Genomic DNA, 23,395 nt, shown 5'->3' with positions numbered 1-23,395 from the left:
TGGCTTCCCGTCCCCAAGAGATGCCAATTCATGATTCTGACGCACGCCTACAAAGCCCTCTACAACCAATGACCAGCGTACATCAACCACCTTATGAGCTCCCACATCCCTTCCAGACCCCTACGCTCTGCTCACCCTCCCTCGCGCACACCCTCAAATCCACCACAACAGTGGATGTCATTACTCCTCCTACCTTGCGTTGAAGTTCTGGTACAGCCCCCCCATCCACCTTTGGACTTCGCTGTCCCTCCAGGACCCAGGAGCAGCCTAGACCTAGTGCCTGGATACGCTCTTGGGTGATTAGCGTGCTCTACCTATCCTGATTTACTGAGGTAACATCATGTCAGATGGCAGTGTGTGTTGGAGGCACTAATACCTACCATGCATAGGTACTGTTGTTTGCTTATGTGATATTGTATATGCCATTGCATTTATGCCTCTCCCTGGTACACTGCTTCACATGGTTGTAATACTCACATTGTCTGATGCCTTGTGCATTTTCGTACATTGTGCATTGATTTCTAGACCTATCCAAATACATGAAATATATTGCATTTGCCCTTGCATGGATACTGCATTTTGCTATTGCACAAACCCCTGTGTTCTGACCACTATAGAAGTGTGTACATCTTGCATACCTAGTTAATGCACTAACCATGTATGTCTCTTCAAGTTTTGCCACTCCACCTGCTCCACTTCACTCATTTTTGTCTCTATTTGATCTCTTGTCGTGCTCTCATTCTGCCGTGGTGTGCCAGGGCACTGAACCTGCAGAGACTGTGCTCACACTGCCTCTCCTGTAGACTCCTGCTGTGCATTATATGGTGTTGTGAATAGGTGCGGCTCCTCCGTTACGACGGAGGAGCATCGCCCCATTGCTGGAACCAGCAGACTTATGTAAAATAAAATGATAATAAAGCACTTGTAAAACCGCTTTATTATTAATTTTATTTCCCTCCCGCAACAGAGTCTTGAGGGTGGGGCCATCAGACGCAGTAGTAGTTCTGGGCTCAGGGCACTACCAGTGGGCAAGTAAAGTTTATGCAGCCGTCCACGGCCGGCCAAACCGACATGCGCACTTGGACTATTGCTTGTACTTATTGGCAGACTCAGGAGCACAGGCTCCCAGTCCCTGCTGGAACGCGGAACCAGCCCGCTCCGCCCAGTCCCTACCCATTTCTCATGTTGGCTGATACCAGGATGAGAGTAGCGTCTAGATTGGCGCAGGGGAGTCCGGGAGCCTATGTGAGCATCAGAGCTGTAGAGGCAGACGTTAGTCAGACTGCAGGTAAGGTTTGTTTGTTTTTATTTTTCTCTGCACTGCCCCACCGATTTACCCTGCCTGCGCCCGCTACTGGTTGTGTAGGACTGGTGGGGACTGTTGCAGGTAATGTGTCCCAGCCATTTCGTCGGGCGCTGGGCTTATCCTTCTGTGTCTACTTTTCATAATGTGCTTGAATTTTCTCTTCACGCCTTCGGTGCTGGTAGCTTCTTTGGCAGAGCCAATGGATCTCACGAATGCTAGACATATTGGCTTTGCCAGTACTTGTTTTCATTTTTTTTATTTTTTGCCATGTTGGACAAAAACACGTCGGTTGTGCAGTGAAGCTGAAATTAAACAAATAGAGCCATGAGACGTGGTAAACGATAGCTGAGTCATAGAGCTTTTTTTTTTCATTTTCAACCATACTGCCAGGTGTCGTGCCGCTTGCTGCACAACATGGATAAAAACACACATTGATAGAGACAATGTTATTTCTAGCCATGTTGTACAGCAGTGTGGCAGATATGCAGCATGGTTGAAAGTAAAAAAGAAAGTGCCATGATGCAGCCAGCTTTTTGTTTTTCTTACTTTCAGCCATGCTGCACAGCAGTCACACTGCTGTACAAACTGGCTAAAAATAAATATTGACAAAATTGATAGGTCTTACGTAGGCAAAAAGTATTGGGTTTGCGAATGCTTACTTGAGAGCACGATTACGAACATTATCAACGACTGAACTGAAAAACACCTAAAAGTAAACACTCACAGTGATGAAAGGGAAATGGAACGCCAGTTTGAAACGTGAAGCCATGTTTTGGGTGTTATGTAAGCACTATACAAAACTACTGTACAATAAAAAAAGGAATAGTTAATCTTGTTTTACCATGGTCCTTAACAATGCGGGAATGACAAACAGAATTATGTCTGTCAAATAATGGGTACTCTTGCTACTAAATTCAACAATATTCATACAATTAGCTGGGGCGAATGAAATTTAGAGTCAACTGTGCTGGTTTTGGAACAGTGCTCTGTAACTTAGAATCCTTCCCTTACAAGATCTGCATTATTACAATTTATCATGTTCTTGTCACAGTCCTTTAGTCAAGGGGGTTACCTCTTGGAAACATGTATAGAAGAAGGAAAGAACATGAACAGTAAGATAAAGGTTTTTGATTTTTTTTAAATGTATTTTATTGATTTTTCAACACAAACACACACCCCCTACCAGGCTCATCAACAGGAGCCTGTTACTGGATACATTGCATAAAATAAAATTTCCACCATTGAGTCGTATTCATATCATACGTAATACACACAATAAGCTTCCCAACCTCCATTCTTTATATCAGTATTCACATCGTTGCATGTATCCAATACAGCCCACACTATAACAGGAGCCCGAGATAAAGGTTTTTGATTTTGCAATGTGGTATGTAGAGAGTGATGTGAACAACGGAAGAACACTAAGCGAAAAAAGGCAATATATTCTTGGCCCTCGCTCCAAGTATAGGTGAAATAATTGAAGAGAAAGTGAAACTGGCATGTGCTCAACAATCAGGAGCCAGCAAATTAGAGTGACAATCGAGCCAACGAATGATAAGCAATCGGTGAGCTCCAAGCTTCCTTTTAGTTAAAGTTGCCAAAATGTCTTTCAAGTGATAGCGCATGGCTCTGTTCTTTGTTGAATGCCTGAAGAGGAGCTTAAAAGCAGGTATTCTGCAAGTACCAGGCTGTGTGATGTCATAACTGAGTTGTGTTATTCATCGATAGATGGTGCTGACCTTATTTCTCAGTGCTACGCGAACAAATGGTGGACAGAATGCTGAATAAATCATACATTACCCCATGTCAAAAGATCAGGGTTAAATCCATCGTTCTTTTGCTCACCTTGCCACCCCAGCCATATGCAAATCAGTCTTGACCCTGTGTCTCATGGGAACAGTCCAGACCAAACTACCAAGCCAGGTCCTCCCTGGACCGGAAACAAGCATCCTGGGACCGGTTTCTGGGTATTACCCTTCATCAGTCAGGCTAGCTTGAATACAGTGGCACACTGAGCAAGGGACCCACGTCTGGGCATACCCATCACCCTTAGGGTGAAAAGTGCTTCGCAAGCAAATAATGGACGGAATGCTGAATAAATCATACATTCACCCCCACTCAAGAGATCTGGGTTAAATCCATCATTCTTTTACTCACCATGCCACCCCAGTTTAGACCCAGCCATTTGCAAATCAGTCTTGACCGTGTGCCTCATGGGAGCAGTCCAAGCTGAACTGCCGAGCCAGGTCCTCCCTGGACCGGAAACAAGCATCTTGGGACCTTATTTCTCAGGCATTTTTTTCAGGTTGCTCAAGAGGAGAGGAGTGCTTAGTATGTTTGTGGTACAGATTGTCTTCTAGTCATCGAATTGGAATCAACATTCAAGTGCACAGACATGAGGTCACTTCAGAAGGTGTTGACTGAGAAGCTGTGGTCTGCAAGTGAGGTACTGCTGCGTTACTTTGGCTCGGTGATGATAGTTCTGAAACCTGTGCTCGATTGGACATGCTGTCTTGTCAGGCCTTGGCACTGTGCCATCCTGTTCTCTAGGTGGATGCCTGGTATGGCAATGTGGACGGAGAGCACCATGAACTGTTATGAAGCTTTTCCCATTTTTAGGGAATTTCCATGAATCACTGTGGCTTTTCCAGACGTGTTCCCTTGGACACAGTCCGTTTAACAATAATATACAATGCAACGGTCTCGCCTTTGCAAAAGTTAGAGCTATTGGCATTGTAAATGATAAAAGTGTTATTTATGTGTTGGTTTTGAAAACAGATAAATAAATGGCATTGTCATTTACAAATGCGAGACCTATTGCATTTGCATGGCCACACACACACACAGAGCCACACACACACACAGAGCCACACACACACAGACACGGGTTTGATCCCCTCAACGTAAACATAGCTTTTTATTTAAAAGATTTTTAAATACCTTTCTTGTTTACATTATGTTGTTGGCCCATTGGTAAAGTATACAATGTGCTGCGAAGCAAAATATTATGCACACTCCTCTTCATAACAATATTTTCCAAGCACTGTCCAAAGCATAACAACAGTTACTCAACCAAAGCACATCAGGCTCTCAGGTATTTGGATACGTTGGGGATATGAGAGCTCGGTTTTGGAAATACTACCAGCGAATGCCTCTCCTACAGTTTCCTTATCACACACTGATGAACGGTACGTATTTTCTGACTAGCAAGGAGAGCTTTCTGGATGAAATATGACAGAACATTTTACACTTTCTTTTCTTTATCCACATTCATCGCTTATGAGGACTAGCACAGTTCTAGAAAGTGCATCACAGACAGGGCAGAGCATAACAGAGGCAGTGAGTGGTGTGAGGTAACCAGCTAGGGATCAGCGCAATGCAGCTTTCAAGTGTCCTGTCTTGTCGTCCTTCCACTGTATCCCGCAGTCCAAACCAGGGATATAAGGGGACAGGCAGTTCTGGTAGGACGCAACAGGTGGAGCTGAGCAGATCTGGCGGGGAGGGCTACGAGCTCAGTCACGCTGCAACTTCCCACTCTCAGCCTCTCTCCGCCCAGCACCGGCGTGATTTTAAGGAGGGCTGAGAGATAAGGGATGGTCGCAGAGGTCTGCTAGGGGTGGGCACTCTCCCTATTCATGGATTAATAGGCAGACTGTCGCCGCATGACCTATAAGAGTGGAAACCCTGAGCCTTGAACTAGCATGGTGCAGGACGAGAACCCGGATCCCAGCCGCGCGATCGGTCAGATGAGCTACTGTGAAAGTCTGCGAAACCTCGCCCGGCCAGCCACGTACAGCAGCATCCTGTAGAGAGAATGACAGGGCCTGCGTCGTGCAGGCAGAGTCAAGCAGAAACGAGGAGGGGGACAGACCCAGAAATGTCTGTCAGATCCCAAGGAGTTAAGGGAGCCCGGGGTGCTGGTGCTGTAGAAACCGACCCTATTGCAAAATGGACAAGTAGGAAAGAAGACAACCTACTCGCAATCCCCACATTACGAGAGAAGAACTGCATCAGGAGTTGTGACAGGGCTTTCACCACCAGCGGAGCCGCCACCCCTAACACCCGTTTCAGTGGGACTGTGTGCACTCAACGAGGCTCTCTAACCCCAGTGGCGTAATGAAAGTTGAGGGGGGCCCCCCCTGCAAGGTACACAGAGGGACCCCCTCCAGATTTAATCCGTAGCTCTCCAGCGTGAGTACAGTGCTGAGGGGGCCTCCTGCAGCTCGTGGCCCCCCGCACTGCGGGGGATGCGGGGGCATGTGTTACGCCCCTGTCTTACCCATCTGCTCCTGCAGCCCCCTCAGGGATGTGCTCGTGTCCGCCATCTTCCGGCAGCAGGAGTCTGTAAGCCCCGTCCTTTTCAGACTGGGGGGCGTGTTTTTCTTTCTCCCCTCTTCTCCATTGGCTGGAGGAGAGGAGAGAAAGAAACGAAAAAAACACACCCCTCAATCCGAAAAGGACGGGGCTTACAGCGAAAACAGAACGTCACAGAGCCCTCTTCTCCAATGTTTGGCCGCCGTTTAGTAGGCCAGCCAATGGAGAAGAGGGGCAGGGTTTACCCTCGCTACTCTGAGACATTAAGTCATGTGCGCAGCCTACGCCAGTCTCGACCTAAAAACAATTGTCATCCAATACTTAACTCTTGATTTAACGTATGGAATTTTTGAGCCATACAGCTTTGGCAATGCTCTACCTTAATTTGGATCTTTGGATACTTTCTGATTCAAAAGTTTTTATTGGACATTTCAGATATAATCAAGAATATGACATGTGAGCACTCGGCATAAGTATATACGTACATCAGGAAAAAAGGCAATTCGAATAAGCGATAAGCATGAAAAACAATGATGGTTACAGCAGGGACACCTCTGATGTTCAAAGTCACATTCAGGTGAGCTAAATCATTACCCGAGTACCACATCTATTATCACTAGGCCTTTGGATACTTTTGAGATGATTAATTCATTTGTCATTAACTTTTTTCTGATGGTTGCTTTGAAAACGCTTATCTTGTGTCCTGATGATGACCTTCTAAATTGAGAAGGTCAAAGCGCCGTCCAAGTCCCCTTTAGCAACTAAAGATGATGTAGTCACTGCACTATTGATCTTGTGATATATTTGAAATTTTGCTTATTATTCCTCTACCATTGTGTATGTTTGTATATACTGTAATTTATATTTCCGTATGTTTATTATGTGTAACCCTATGAGCATCATGTTATATGTTTGTACTATTCTTGTTATTCTCCATGTTTTACAATAAGCTTTTTCAATAACAAAAAGCTATTTTCAAGAAATGTAAGTCTGTGGGTACCTTTTATTTTCACTTTCTCATGTGGTTAAATATACATTTCTCCCTGAACCACTGTCGATATTGTATGGTATGGCAATGATGGCATGTGGCATGACATTTGCTTGCTGTGGCCGGCTACCAAATTCCTAGTGGCAGTACGCACAGTAGACACTGGAAGATGTGTATTCACACACACATATGTTGGACATGAATTGGATGTTTGGGTGACTTGGTCATGGGTTGTTTGTGGGACAGGTTGTAATATTCCTGGTTTGCCCTACAATTCTGGCCTGAGCGTTTGTTTTCCAGAGTGAAATTGCTTCTGCCCTTTGTTTGTGACTGGTTTTTCGCACCATCGTTTGCATGCCAAAGTTCCCTTCAGTTTGCATGTTTTGATTTTCATATTAATGCATTTTATTTAAGACTATGTGGGGACGAAAATGTGTTTTGAGCTTGGGAACTGTCATCAAACAAGGGGGAATTCTCACATGCAGAGATGCATCTAACTCTGCCACTGGGTCAGCAAAGATGCAGTGGTACCTCGTCAGTCATTACGCTAGACCAACCACGCGCTTTAGAGACTGCCACCAGTCTGTGAAAGACTACCGTGACAAGGGTAGGAGACACTCAGGTGAAAATAAGAATAATGTCTCCAACATCTAGGGAGATACACCTAAGCATGGTAGGGAAACTAGATCTGTGGCACTGACCATGTACCCCACTTTAGGGACTCATTTTTGCTGGCCACCTTTGGGCCCAGGTTATATTATATATTGTATTCCTGGTTTGGATACCACTCCAGCTAATTGTAACTAGCCTGGGTTCTGAACCCGGGTTGCCTAGGTGAGGTACACTGGGCCTGATTTTACTAGTAGGAACCTCAGACCAGTAAAGCTATAAGAGATATTGACTGTAAGTACAGCCCAGCCCCTTCCCCCTGATGACCCTCTACTGTGGCATAGAAAAGGAACAAAAAGCTCACTCCTGTCTGACACAGACTCTCCTGCTTCTTGACTCTTTACAACTCCACCCGGCACCGACACCCCAGCTCAAAACAGTTGGCAAATGGGAGCTGATTTGTCCCCATAATAGACATACTGCTATTCCTTAATTTGTAAAAAAAACATAAGTGCCAGGGCCCTAGTGAGGAGGTCACTGCAAATGTCACCACTCGCTGCTCCTGCAAGCGCTACCAACGACAATACTCACATATCTAATTTTGCAAGTGTGACGTCAAGTCAGACTATTCCAGGCACCCAAAGTATTAAAATGACTTGGGTGGTAGATATTAGTCGTTTTTAATGTTGAATTAGTGAACATCTGTTGCTCTGCTTTTCTCTAGATTACACAAACAGCGCCACCATTTGACATACTGTCATAAATGCCTGCGTCAACAATTAAGTGCCGGTGCTGATTACCGGAAACCACCGGCACAAATTAAGCACTGCATACCGCATGTATATTTAGTCCCAGTATTTCCGAATATGCCTATTATTCCCCATTCTTGAAACAAAAACGCGAAATAGCTGAATTAAGGTGATGGTTATCGACTGTAAACATTATTTCCACAGAAATGAGGCTACCTAGAAATAACACTTACATGGAGAAATCTCTGCCACAATACTGGAGAACTCTAAGCATGTTCAGATTTTCCTCAGGTACCTTAGAAGAGGAGGGAAAATCGCCGGGAGGGTGGACGAAAAATCCGCATTCCAACTCTCAGTTAGGCCCTCTACATATAAACCTAAACCATAAGCTAAAAGATCCCAAAACTGCCTATTGTGCACCTGACTCAGACACACTGCTCAATTCTTCTTTCATTTATATCTACTTCCTGTTTTTCTTCTCCGTACACACAAAAACAATTTATGAAAATGCACACAATTTAGTACAGCTATATAACCATTCTAAAGGGTTATAATATATGTTTCGTTCGAGTAGGACATTAAGAACATTAAAAAACACAGCAGTTTCTACGGATCTGCTGGGCTGAAATGGCTCACTGAAACTGGTTCAGGCCCGGTTACCTCTCACAAGCGATCAACATCAACGGGAACATTTTTAACCTGAAGCTTTCTTCTGGCATTAATTTGACATTTTCTATTCCGTGGTGTCAGCTAGTACCTGGCAAAAATAACGCAGACTAAAAGCGACAGTACCCAGAGAGCATCTTTATCCACTTTACCACACTAAATGAAAGTACGCATGGCAGACGGCGCTGCAGCACGGCTTCATTTTTTGCTTCATTGATTTCAGTTTTTTTAGTCTTATATATTAAAAAAATCATAAATTCCGTTTACCAGACTACTTTTCAGGGAAAGGTATAATAGAAACTCTCTCACATTAAGACGTAGCATTTTCAGCCCAAATGTGTTTCTTTTCTTGTTTAGACTGGCTACATCTTGGGTATAAAATAAAACATTTGCTTTTATTTTCCGTTCATTGATGTAGCACCTTCAGCCCACTAGAATTCGGGGTGATATGATATGTCTCACAAACACACAGTGACACCTAGCGTTATTAAGGAGCACTGCAGGCCTCATTTCTGTTAGGATCTTATTTTATTTAGCCCGGTTCGCTAAAGATATATTGGGGGCATTCAGAGAGCATCCTTGGGAATGCATTCTACCCATTGCTTATCATTGTCTTTGTGGTTTTTCTGTTTGCTGCCTTTAGTTGTTTTAGGCTGTCCAGCATGAGTTCCTCCCTCCCAAGGAGCAAAGCCTTTTCACACTACTTCTCCTTGTATTCTTCCAGGAGTGCTCCTTTCTATAAATAAACCTGTAAATATTTTTCTTATCTTGTCACATTTGCTGTGCATTCAAAGACAGAGGTCAAATATCAGGGTCTGTCTTCTTGGGGAGCTTTGTGTTTACTTTTCTTTCTCTGACTACAATGTGAGAGGATTAATGCGACAACCTTGCTGGATACTGGGGGTAGGAAAGGGTCTTTTTCTAGCATACAACAACATGTAAATGAACTGTGCAAGTATTTCAGAATTAGGAAAGCACAAATAAAGTAAAAATGTTTTGTCCATTTTGACATGTGTTAGAAACTAATACTTGTTATGATCACAATAAATCAGTACACTAGGAGTACACACATTATCGTTAGTGCGCTGTACACTTTTATTAGTAAAATTGTATTTCTGTGCAAATGTAATGATCATTTCAATTGAAAATGTGTTGTTTGTAATGGCAGTGTGCTACCATACCATGCATCACTGCAATATATGCCTCTCTACTTGACACCACTATACTCTATGCCAATGCAGTCTGCACCATTGCACTCTTCGCCTTTGCACTCTACACCATTACAATCCAGCCCTCTCCATTCCACTCTGTAAAACTCCCCTCTATGCCAGTCTGCAACACTGCATGCTATTCCACTACAAGCTATGCCAATACATACCACGCCAATGCCCTCTACTCAACTCCACACCCCTGCACTCGATGCCAATCCATTGTACACCACTCTAATGTACTCTGCCCCACTGCACTTTACACCACTTTACTCTAAGCCACTCTACTCCATGCCACTGCACTCTACCCTGCACCACTCCACATCACTTCACTCTACTCTTCTGAAACAATCTACTCTATGCCAATGCACTCTACAACATTGTAATCTGCAACACTGCACACAACGCCACTGAACTCTACTCTGCTCTACTGTTCTCTATGCCAATGCACTTTACGCCACTCTACTATGTATCACTGCACGTTATGCCACTGCACTCTGCATCACTCCACTGTCACTGCACTTTAGTCTGAACCACTGCACTCTATGCCACTGCACTATAAGCCACTCTAGTCCGCACTACTCCTCTCTGCACTCTACTATGCATTACTCTGATCTATGGCACTGCATTCTATGTTGCACTGTTCACTGCTGAATTCAATGCTGTTACACTCTATGCCACTATAGTCTGTAGCACGCACTCTACACTAATGCACTCTACACCAATCCACTCTACTCTGTGCCACTCTACGTGACTTCACTCTACTGAACAGCACTCTACTGTATGCCATTGCACTGTACTATGGACCAATGTACTCAACACCACAGCACACTACTCAACACCACTCTACGCCAATGCACTCTACGCCACTCTACACCACTGCACTCTACGACATTGTACTCTGCAACACTACACTCTATGTTACTGAACTCTATGCCACTCTACTCTACCGTATTCTATACCAATGCACTCGACACCACTACACTTTACTCAGCATCACTCCACTTTATGCTGCTGCACTCTACATCACTGCACTCTACATCACTGCACTCTATGTCACTACACTCTAGGGCACAGTATTCTACTATACACCAGTCTACTCTGCATCACTGTACCCACTGCACTCTATGCCACTGTACTCAATGCCAATCTAGTCTACTCTGCACCACTACACTCTATTAAGCAGAATTCTCATCTAAGCCACTGCATTCTATAATTCTGCATTGTACGCCACTGAATTCAAAGCCGCTGCACACTATGCCACTGCACTCTACACAACTATACTCTGAAACAATCTATGAAAATGTACTCTACACCAGTCCAGTCCACTGTACACTACGTCACTCCACTGTACGCCACTCTACTCCATTCCACTGTTCGGCACTCCGTGCCACGCCACGCCACTCTCCTCTACTTCACTAACTTTTAGCTATGCTGCATAAAAACACTTGGGCAAAACCAATAGCTCATGCATAGGCGAGACCTTTTGGCTTTGTCAGTGCTTGTTGACACAAATAGTGCAATACGATTATGTGCACCTAAAAAACAGACAAACCATGCAATAGCTCATTTTTTACTCCAAAGCACTGAGGGGCTTATTTATGAGAGCCCTGTGTCACTTTTGCACAACTTAAAGTGGTAAATGTGTGACGCAGGGTTCAGTCCAATTTATGAAGCCACACAAAGCATGGCTTAGAGTGGCCTCATAAATCTTGAGTAAGGCAACGCAGGGCAAATTGCTGTATCACCTGTGCCCGGGAGGCGCTCTATGGGCATTGCAGTGGGTTTCGACACTGCCCTAGATTTACAAAATCATGTAAACCTGTGGTAGCACCAAATCTGTACACAGCCCGAGGTGGGGCGTAATGAAGCAAAGCTTCTTTTTTTTCCTTCTCATTTTTTACTCTTTCTATGTGTGTTGCAGCACACATTAAAAGAGAAGAACACCCCTTTGGATTGTTTTTGTGCAGTAAGGTGTCTTTTCCTGCACAAAAGCAATCCTGCATGCAATGAAGGCACCCTTTCACCATGGGTCAAGGGTCCCTACGTTGGCGTTAGACTGCCGAAACAGCGCCAGCGCAGGGAGAAAGGACAGAAATGGACCATATTGCATAAATATAGTGCATTCCTTCCCTTTCACTTTGGCTTAGGGCAGCACAGCATGGGCTCCTAGCTGGGCTGCCCTATGTAAAAATCCCCAAAATGATTGCTCGACTTTCTAAGCTCTGTGAACATTCTTTCCACTTCCCTCTGAAGTGTTCCTGTCACGCACTACTAAGTGTTATGATGCAGCAGAACTTACTTGTTGTAAAGTACAATATCTGGCAACCAGATGTGCTTTGCAGGGATCCGCAGCTTTTTTATACCATCATATTCACCTGGCTCCCAGGTCAATCGATAATCCACCCACTCCTGTAATAGAAATAAGACACGGTTAATTTTGCAATGCCAAGTCTTAGCCAGCTGATGCTGTGCAGACGATGACACCCCGTGCAATACATCACACCCTCCGTTACCTGATTCAACCAAACATTGGTGGTCATGATCTGCTCGCGCTCGTTCTGGAAAAGAAGGAGTAGCAGTCAGTAGGGTAAATAGAAAGTCACGACAGCACGCCTCCTCTGGGCCCTGAGCTAATCTTGGCTCAGAAATTTGCACCAAATAAAGATTACACCTGGTGAGGCAATACCACATCCCGCCTCCCCCTATCCCCTCCCACCCCCCCAGTAAACTATTGCAGTCTGTACAGAGAAAATAACGTACTCTGGGAAACTTGTGGTATTACCCCATTAAGTACCATTATGACATGGTTATACTACATCCCCTAAGTGTCGCACCCTGCAGTACTGGTATTGACCAGGTACCATACTGACGCACCTAAGGAGGGGGCACTCGGATGAACCCCTGTGGATTTTAAGAGATTGCTTGCTGGAGCTGGGGGAGCAAGAAGGCTGCTATTAATGCAAGAAACCTCTTATTAATGCACAGAGCAGTAAAAGACATCAGTAGTTGAATAACTGAGTATACTTGCAAAATAATTTGGGAACTGTGCAATTTTCCTTAATGTGTAACCCTATTGTATTGAATGTTTACACTGCAGTAATTCAATGAATAGAATACCATACTGTGGGGGGAAATTACTATTTTTTATTGCATAAATGTATTGCATACGCACACACACATTTTTTTTCACGGAAAAAAGCAAAGGTCGAAGTTAAGTTACCTTTGGTTATACATATATTTAAAACAAACGCCAATCAACAACAAACTGAAAGATGAAATTATGCACATCAGAATGAACTGCAGCCAAACCAATAGTAAATAGAAGTATTGATAGAACATTTCACAGGAAGTGATTACAACAAGCTTATGCCCCAATCATCAGCACAGGAGATAAAAAGAGCATAAATTGAAACTGGAGGGCAAACAAATAAAAAAAGACACTTAGGACACTATTCAGCTTATTTACACAATACGAAGAAGGTCACTTTTGGATCAGAAAGTCATTACAAACAAGCATTTGCAATGCAATAAGTCTCACCTCTGTGACCTTATGAGCACATTATGCTGGGAGCTGTATTATTTACTGTTGTTTAACATGTCACTGTCCAGAACAAAGAACTTCACGGTTTAGATCCCCGAAAACGAGGCTGGAACAAAAGAGCTTGAGAGCGACTCCCACTTTTCTGGTTTTCTTTGGCAGTTTTTATATAGCGAGCACTCGACTTGAAGGTATTGGTGCGCTTTACATGAGCACCAGTTGCATTACACAAGGACGCATTCATTTTTGTGGTAGCCATGGTGAGTGTTAGAACCAGGATTCCCTAGTTGGCTGAGGTAGGTACCTTAGGCCAAACACGGACCCTCGCTTCCACGTCAGGGAAAGGTAGGACACCTTCTCAGATAACCCCTGCTCACCCCTTTGGTAGATTGGCATGAGCAGCCCGGCTAATCTTCAGGGCAAATGTGTAAAGTATTTGCAACCACGCTCCCAGTGACCCAATGGTGACACTACAAAAGGACACCACACAAGTTTCATATAAAAAGAAGTATACGTTTTGTATCAAACGATATATGATGAGACTACGGGATAATAATCCAACATATGCATATTTGTAATATACCTCCTGGCCAGTTATTAGGTCAGTCAGCTCTTGTAAGTTCTGGCGGTATTAATGAGCAATTCTAGGTGATCCTATGCAGTCCTAATGCAAGGCTATGCAGTTCGTAGTGCAAGAATCATGCACTTTTGCAATGTAAGAATAATACAGTTTGTGATGCAAACAAATGTAATGCGTAATACAACTATCAGGCAGTTTGTTATGCAGAAATAATGCTATGCGTAATGCAGCAATCAGGTAGTTCGTTCTGCAAGCTAATGCAAAGCGTAATACAACAATCAGGCATTTCATTATGCAGACTTAATGCAATGCGTAATGCAACAATCAGGTAGTTCGTTCTGCAAACTAATGCAATGTGTAATACAACAATCAGGTAGTTCGTTATGCAGAATTAATGCAATGCGTAATACACTCCCGCACCTATCAGGGTGCTTCAGACTGTCTCTCCGCCCCTCGTACTGACTGGCGGTCCGTTTCCGTCACCATATGCCCCATACACGCATCTGGTATAAACCACAGTGCAGCTCTACCCTCTTGCCCCGGTACTGCCACTCTTTGGCACGTACGGGCCATGATATGAGCTGGAACAGAGGCTCGCGCTACCAGAATGGGAGAGGCCAAGAGCGTCTCTCTTCGAGCCCGCACCCTGCCCCAGGCGCCGACACACGTTACCTGGGGGGAGCGGAGGTTGCAACCTTGCTCTCCTCTCCACCTCTCGTGACTTGGGCCTCCGATGCGACTTGGTTGATTCCGGGTCAATGACGATAACACAGATCTCAGGCTGCAACAGGGAACACGCACACAGCTTCGCTGAGACTCCCTTAAGCCTCGGGGGTTTGCGGTCACAGGGCAATCCTGACGAAGGTCTTAGGCTGCACAAAGCACACGCACACAGCGTTGCTGAGACTCCCTTGAGCCTCGGGTGCGCACACTCGCAAGGCAATCTTCAACAAGGTCTCAGGCTGCACGAAGCACAAGCACACAACGTCGCTGAGACTCACTTGGACTCCTGGTGCCCCCGATCACAGGGCAATTCTTTCGAGGGTCTCAGGCTGCAAAAAGCACATGCACACAGTGTCGCTGAGACACACTAGAATTTCTAGTGCCTATGATCACAAGGCAATTCTCCCGAGGGTCTCAGGCTGCAAAAAGCACACGCACACAGCGTCGCTGAGACACACTTGAACTTCTGGCGTGCACGGTCACAGGGCAATCCTCCCAAAGGGCTCAGCCTTCACGAGGCACACACACACACAGAGTCGCTGAGACTCACTTAGACTCCAGGTGCACACGATCACAGGACAATCCTCACAAAGGGCTCAGGCTGCAAAAAGCATACACACACAGCATTGCTGAGACTCGCTCATATTCCAGGTGCCCACGATCACAGGGCATGGCTTACGAAGGTCTCAGGCTGCAAAAAGCACACACACACACACACAGCGTCACTGAGGCACTTCTGGAAACGTTTGTGTTCCTGAGTTTCCACAATAGGGAGCCAGCTCACCGTGTGCCCTTGGGGTTAAGTTACTACAGGACACAGCACAGCAAAGTCCTTTCAAGCAAGGGGATACAGCACACAGCAAAGTCCCTTTAGCCTCTTCCTTGGTTAAAACAGTAAACTGCAGGCCAGCCCCATAACACATAGCAAGAGTCAGTCTTCTTCTTCAGTCTCCTCAGCTGTTTCTTCCTTGGCAGAGGTTCCTCTTGACCACAAAGTAGTTTAAATCCTTTTCAGTCTTGAACCATCCAATTCCCTTCCAAAGTCAGGGGTTTCAGCTCTTAGAGTTATACCCCTCAATGTCTTTGAAGTCTTTGTGTTCAGGGGGGCACTGACCAGTTCTGGGTATCTCCCTGCTAGTTACACCTTCTTCCTTTGATAGTGGGGGTCTGGATCCTTAATCACTCAGCAGGGGATGGAGCCATTGTTTTACGGCTGCAGCCCAGGCCTCTTCACCTGTAGGGGCTACTCCTCCCCCCTGCGGTCTCACCTCCTCCCTTGGGTCAAACATTCCCCAGATCCTATCACTTTCAGATTCAGACAGTCAATCCACAACCAGGAAGAGACACACAGAAATGTTAAAGCGGAAAAACCCAGCCACTTCTAAAAGAGTGGTTTCTAAACACACAATGCAAAAACCATCTCCACAAAAAAGATGTGTTATTGAATTGTGAGTTCAGGGATACTTAACTTCACCTTTCCATCTTAAGCCTTTTGGGAAGATAGGTTGGAAACATATTACACAGCCTCCCTATTCTGTCCTATGGGCAAGATGGCCTTTCAACAGTGAAAAATGAAATGGAGAATATTTCACTGTCAGGACATGGTATACACCTCAGTACATGTCCTACCTTTCACATGCACGGCACCGTGCCCAGGGAGGGTACCTTGGACCTACCATAGGGGTGTCTGATGTGCATAGAAAGGGAAGGGTGAGGACTGGAAAGTGGGTGCACTTGTCAGGACAACATGGCAGTTTAACAAACTGTGCACAGGCACTGCAGTGTCAGGCCTGAGCTCTCTTTTTGAAGGCTACTTGTGTGGGTGGCACAATTAGTGAGGCAGGCCCTCTAGTAGCATTTGCATTACCAGCCCTAGCACACATAGTGCACTTTACTAGGGACTTTACTACTAAGACAAACATACCAATCATGGACAACCAATTACCATTACACTTTATACAGGGAGCACTTGCACTTTGACACTGATCAGCAGTAGCAAAGTGCCCAAAGCATCTAAGCCAGTCAAACGAAATCCATCACAGCATCAAAAATAGAGGAGGTAGAGGCAAAAGTCTGGGGTAATCATGCCAAGAAATGCCAGGTCTAACAGTGAGATTAAGTGATTTCCCCAGAATCACAGGTTGTTGAGCGGACGCTTAGACTCAAACCTACTCCAATGTCAGCAGGTCTGCCCGTAAGGCCACATCTTCTGTTAACCAGGCCTTGACACTTTGTTCCTATTAGCTGTTGTTTTGAATCAGCCATTCGATCACACGCAATATGAGGGGCTTCTCAAGGGCTAGAGACGCACTAGAGAGTTACCAACGTTTCCTCAAGGTTGCCTGACTTAATTGAGGGAACCAGATGTGTATTTTTAGACCCTGCCTGAGCAGATATTCCCTGGCGTGGGTGCCTGGCAGCCTGTGGGGACTCGTGCAGTGGGCACGCTGATTGGCAGGGCCAGGAAAGGCTTCTGTTGAAGACATGGCTCCTGGTCATGTTATATGTTTGTATAGGATGGGATTATAAATGTCATGTTGTGCCTGAGGCAGCGTGAGAAACGGCACCCGTGAAGGGAAGCAGGGCCTGGGAAGATTCAAGCTCATGTCAGGTCGTGCCTGCTAGGCACAGACTCCGTCCCGACCCTACCAGCCTGTTGGAGCCTAGCATAGCACGACAAAAAACTGAATAAGACAAAGTCCTAAAATGACATCAGACTGTTCACTTTTATCCCATTGGTTGACATCGGGCGGTAGAGAGCGACAGGGCTGTCCCGAGAAAGTTCTAGAAGTCAAGTTACCTTGATACCCCGCCCTTGAACTACATTCACCCCATAACCAACTGCAAGAAGACGAAATGCCTCTGTGATTGTTGGAAATTTTTTAGAGCTATCCAGATTCGACTTTCCAAAGCTTCGCCTTCTGCCTTGTTTCTGTGGATTGGATTAGGGTTAGGAGTCAAGGTGACCTTCTTTAGGACTCTTCAATTTGATGGGTTTCATGCGTATAGAAGACTTCTCTCCAAGAGCTGACGGGGAAGCCAAAGGGTGACACGCCGGGTGCGTTAAATCACACAGGGCTCAAACATGAAGAAAGGGGGGCAGTGACAAGAGTTTGGAACAAAGGAAGTGGTGTCCTTAACCAGCTGTTATTTGCTGCTTTATTGAGTGTGACAGCTTTTAATGGCTGGTTTCATGAGATATTGAGCTGACGCCGAGGCTCGAACCAGGTTCCCCAGCTACAAAGTCGGCAGGGCCACATCCTCTCCCTTCTGTTAACCCGGCCATGACACTTTGTTCCAATTGGCTGTTGTTTTGAATCAGCCATTTGAGCGCAGACAATATTAGGGGCTTCTCTCGTGGTAGAGAGTTACCTACGTTTTGTCAAGGTTGCTAAAAGGACGAAATGCTGCAGTCAGGCAGATACATTTAGTGGTGCTCTATTAGCGTGAAGTTATGGGTGGCCTAAAAGGAAAGCAGCGTGGAATTCCTGAAGTGAGGGTGCCCGAATGAGGAAATCGTCCAAGTAGAAGTGGATCTAAATATTCTCCACTGCACGTAGGGACTGTGTGCGCGTCGCTGCTCGTACCTGCAGCAATACTCCACAGGAGTGACATTCTCAGAAAAGGTGGGACAGACACCCACCATTAGCCATTTGCAGGCTATGATTTTTAAATACCACACAGAAAAGTCAATCCAAATCATTGGAGGAGTCATACTCCACAAAGTACGGACAACAGATCACCTAACAGCGCAAGCGCTGTACAGGCTCGACCTAAAATTGGCAACTGCCTGCTGAAAACCTGACGGTTCAAGTAACCCTCTAGCATAGACAGGACTTTAGAAGACCAAAAAAACAATCATTTGTAATGCAATAGGTTTCGCATTATTGAAAGTTTGGGCGATTGGCATTGCTATTAATAATGTAACGCAAATAGCTGAAACTTTCAGCAATGTGAGACCTATTGTATTGCAAATGGTATTAGTGTAGCAATTGCTGGTCTTCTTGCTTATTGTAAATGTAGTGCTCTCCTTTGCCCAATTGCCTCATAAGTAGGATGTAGGAAGTGAACAGTAACAGATAAAACATGAATGCCATTTTCCATTGTGAGTGCTGAAAAAAAGAACAGACCCTGGGATTGGGGATTGGACAGCTCAGAATGAGACAGAACACATTTGAACAGCAGTAAGAGAATAAAAAAAGTATAAAAGTACACTTGCAAGCACAAGCGGGGAAGAATCTATATTAAGACTCTTTAAACATTAACAATTATTTGGACAAAATATTCTGTGGTGCTCCCCCTGCATATATTTTTAATTGGGAAGAAATGAAGTTGTTAACCTGCCTATCACTGCAGGTTCTTGCATAACACCATACCAACAACCAGTAAAATATACACCACCACAAATAAATAAACACGTATGTAGCTGTACTGTTCAACAAGGGCCAATTTGAGAGGTCAACAAGGAGCACAATAAAAAGCTTGTTTAAAAATCACTCAGTCAGAGATTCAGAGGGTCCACTACAACTACGTCATACGGCTTGAAGAACGCCTTTAAATTACCAAAGGGGTAAAACAGGATGGGCATTATCGAAGAGGTCACCTGAAGCTTTTCGAGGGTATTGTGGCATGGACTGAGCATTTTCTGCAAAGTATTAGCTGCCTTATTAGAGCTTGGGGTTTGTGTGGGATAACCTGAGCACATTATTAAAAGTGCAATGTGCAGTTGTATTGCCGTGTGATGTACCAGTTATGTGCTCGGCTTGCCTACCTGAAAGGAGGTCTTGCATGTGTGCAGGTCACAATTCGGTGGCATTGGCTTCAAAGAGACGTGGTTTGTTTTTCCCACATCACCAAGCTGCATCCTGCCATGTTTTTTTGGGTCATGTTTCCATGGTAAATTACAGGAATCACTACTCATAAGTGAGCGCTGAGCTACTTGTTGGAACTTGTGACAGGAAAGCATTTTTAACAACATGAAACCACTACTGTAGTGAGGGTTTGGCTATTTTAAGCCTTTAAAAAAAAAGTTTAATAAAGTTGAGAGTTTAAAAACAAAAATGGAGATGGGCGAGCCGCGCCATGTAGAAGAAAAGAAAGGCGTGGCTGCCATATTTCAAGTAAGGTGCAACTGAAGTATGCAGCGTATGGCCCTGTATCCTCCTCTCCCTCTCTCGTATGCCGCAGGTGCGTTTATGTCCTTGTAGAAACAGCGCCGGCTATAAAGTTAAATCTAAGCAGGAAGGCATTTCCCTGTTCCAAAACCAGTGCTAAGCAAATACAAAATGTGTCGTCTGTGTGTTTGGCTTTGTAGGCATCAGGAGTACCTGATGTTTCTAACCTGAAAGCGGGCGCTGCGTTTTGTTTCAGCACACATAAAACCTATGCATGTGGTGGCCCCATGAAGCGGGCGCCATGGTAATAAATAAGTAGTCCCCAAAGTACACTACAAACACATATAGTTCAAGGAAACTGTAGTTGGCCGGTGTTCCTGGCCTAAAAACGGAAATGAGGTACAGGGAGCACCAACCAATAAGAAGCCAGGAAAAAATTGTGAGGCAAGAGTGAACAAATTGCAAACAGCAGGCGGGATTACAGTCCCTATGCTAATTACAGCAGAACTTGCAGACAGCGCATGCACTCTGCCTAGGCTCGACCTAAAAAATGAGGGACGTTACATCAGTCTGAATTCAGAGACAACAGAACGCATGACCGCCTTAAAAAAATCAGCCAGCATTTACATTTGCCATGACTGCTCAGTTTGCAAATCTGTGATACACAAGAAAACACAATTTACAAATCACAAAGGTAGGAAGAAAAAAATAAAGATGGGCTACACTGTACTAGCTCTCCCATGACCTACCTCCTCACCTGCCACTGTAATCAAGATTACATTGGAAGTACAAAACGTGAACACTATTCCAATACACATCCATTCACCCTGGAAAACCACTCTCAAAACTCTTAAGCAAAGTTCATGAACATACATTCAAATTCTTGCAATTGACCATATCTACGAACAGCCAAGAGGAGATAAATGGGACAACTAAAAAAAAAGGGGGGGGAGGGTGGGGGAGAGCAGCCACCCTCCCAGATACTTTCTAGGCCCTCATCCCACGGGGCCAATTTACAAATTAGAGGGGATGGGTGGCTATGCGGCCTCCTCATAGAGCCCTGGTAAGCCACGGGGACCCCATACCACAGTAGTTGTGAGGTGGTGCCAGATGAGTTCCTTATTGCTGATGGGGAGGGTGGCTGTGTCTATTTAGGCAGAGCAATGTGCCAATATCTCCTTCTTCATCTATACTCATACGGGGAAAGATAATACTATAATCTACAGCCACAGTCAAGATATGAGGAGTTAGGTAGAGAAATGAGAGACAGCGGCTGTAGACACAGTAACAGAGCAAATGCTTCCTTATTTGTCCATGGATGTAATCTTGGTAGGAGAGAGAAGATGGTCTCTGCAGAGTCTGTCTTTCCTGCTGCCTGGCTAAAGAAGGGACATTTGGTAGAACCGAGAGACAAGCAGAGGCTGCTGTGACAGGGGGTGCTGAAGTTCTACCTGCTGCCACGAAAGAAGAGATATAAAAGGTTGTGAGTGCTATGGGGGTTTTCAACATCCTGTGACTCAATGGGTGCATTTGGTTTTTAGGAGGGCAATGTTATAACAGACTTACAGCCCTTTACATGGGATGTACCGTCCAATAAAGTCCTGCTCCATCGTTCCTGTCATTCGCCTCATACTAAAGCCAATGACGCTGAAGCTGGCTTTTGATGGACACTATAGCCTTACATGGAGGGCTAACAGTCTGCATAAAGCCCATGGAATGTGTGGAGCACTAGAGCACCACTCCCACATGGGCGTGTCAGAGGGTGGATAATGGTTAGTGTGGGCCCTCTTCGCAAGCATTCCAATATATCTAGGCACGTTTATCCCTGCTTAATTTTGAAACATTTTACCCTGAAAAATTGAAATGTTTTACAGCATTTCAACATTTTGGCTGAGGGCAAAGCCATTATTTAACGGCCTATCTCTCATTAAAGGGTTAAGCGGCACTGAGAGATCCTAGAATGATTGGCTTGGCCGACAGCGTATAATTACTGGCATTATCCTCAGCGTATAATGACTGGCATGGCCCTCAGCATATAATGACTGGCATAGCCCTCAGCGTATAATGATTGGCATGGCCCTCAGCGTATAATGACTGGCATAGCCCTCAGCATATAATGATTGGCATGGCCTTCAGCCTGTAATGAATGGCATGGCCCTAATCGTATTATGACCGGCATGGCACTCAGTCTATAATGACTTGCATAGCTCTCAGCGTATAATGACTGGCATGGACCTCAGCGTATGAATGTCATGGCACTCAGCCTATAATAACTGGCATTACCCTCAGTGTATAATGACTAGCATGGCCATCAGACTATAATGACTGGCATGGCCCTCAGCGTATATTGACTGTCATGGCACTCAGCCTATAAGGACTGTCATGGCCCTCAGTGTAAAATGACTGGTATGGCCCGCAGCCTATAATGACTGGCCTGGCCTCTAGCGTGTAATGACTGGCATTGCCCTCCGCATGTAATAACTGGCAAGGCCCGCCAAGTAAAATGGCTGGCATGACCCTCGGCGTATAATGACTGGCAGACCCTCAGCGTATAATGACTGGCATGGCCCTCAGCATATAATGACTGGCAGACCCTCAGCGTATAATGACTGGCATGGCCCTCAGCATATAATGGCATGGCCCTCAGCATATAATGACTGGAATGGCCCTCAGCACATAATAACTGGAATGGCCCTCAGCATATAATGACTGGCATGGCCCTCAGCATATAATGACTGGCATGGCCCTCAGCACATAATGACTGGAATGGCCCTCAGCATATAATGACTGGCATGGCCCTCAGTGTGTAATGACTGGATGAGCCCTCAGTGGGAGGATCCCATAGCATGACATGGGATTTCCAAGTTTCCAGTTTTTCTTGCCAACGTAGTACATAGTCAAATGTACTTTCTCCAAACACACAATATGTTTATTTAAGACATCATATTTCACCTGTCGTAGAGTAATGACTCTTAATTTAATCCAATCATTTTTGCCACTAAAATGTGCAGATTATTGCTATAAAGATTCTCATTGAATTACACTGTTTATCCTCAAGTTATTGTAGCCTAGCTTGCCATGTGTATTTTGTATACGGGACACATGTTATTAGTCTTTCCTTTAAATGGGAATTAATTGCTTCACAAATACAGAGATGGATTTTTATACTGCCTGAGTTTTTCTCTGCAGGCCAGTGTTTATTAGCGATGACATCCAGAAGTTTATGATCCCAATGTTTGATCTCTGACATAAAATAATTTAGAGTGATTAAAGGAACTCTACACAGCAATGTGATTGGAAAGAATGGGTGGGAAATAGTTTACAGAAAAAAACAGTTTTGCTTTAATTGTCTTTCTTTTTTTAATTATGAAATTATCCATTTAGCGTTATTTAAGGTAAGCGCTTTTCCTGGGAATGATCATCAACCTTGTAGCATATCACATCATTATACGGATACTACGGTTTTCAAATTGCTTGAACTCCATTTAATTCCACTCTAATAGCAGATTAGTTTAAACATTAAGCCCAGCTCTGTTCCAGACACTGCACAATCTCACTGACTATAATTGACATTAACTGTAAAATTTTTGATGTTCT

At 44.7% G+C, this 23,395-nt stretch overlaps 1 protein-coding gene across 1 annotated transcript in view; it reads right to left on the bottom strand.

Moving 5' to 3' along the window:
* CHRNB4 (cholinergic receptor nicotinic beta 4 subunit) overlaps positions 1-23,395 on the bottom strand; it is a 259,819-nt gene that overhangs the window by 18,643 nt on the left and 217,781 nt on the right. Inside the window, exons 3-4 of the mRNA XM_078684645.1 lie at positions 12,357-12,401; positions 12,143-12,252 (exon numbers count right to left, since the gene is read on the bottom strand). Of these exons, the coding sequence (XP_078540771.1) occupies positions 12,143-12,252; positions 12,357-12,401 (155 nt within the window). The remainder of the gene's footprint in view (positions 1-12,142; positions 12,253-12,356; positions 12,402-23,395) is intronic.

The sequence above is a fragment of the Lissotriton helveticus genome, chromosome 3_2 (assembly GCF_964261635.1).
Source record: "Lissotriton helveticus chromosome 3_2, aLisHel1.1, whole genome shotgun sequence".
Lineage (NCBI taxonomy): Eukaryota > Metazoa > Chordata > Amphibia > Caudata > Salamandridae > Lissotriton > Lissotriton helveticus.
This window is presented reverse-complemented; position numbering and strand designations above follow the sequence as displayed.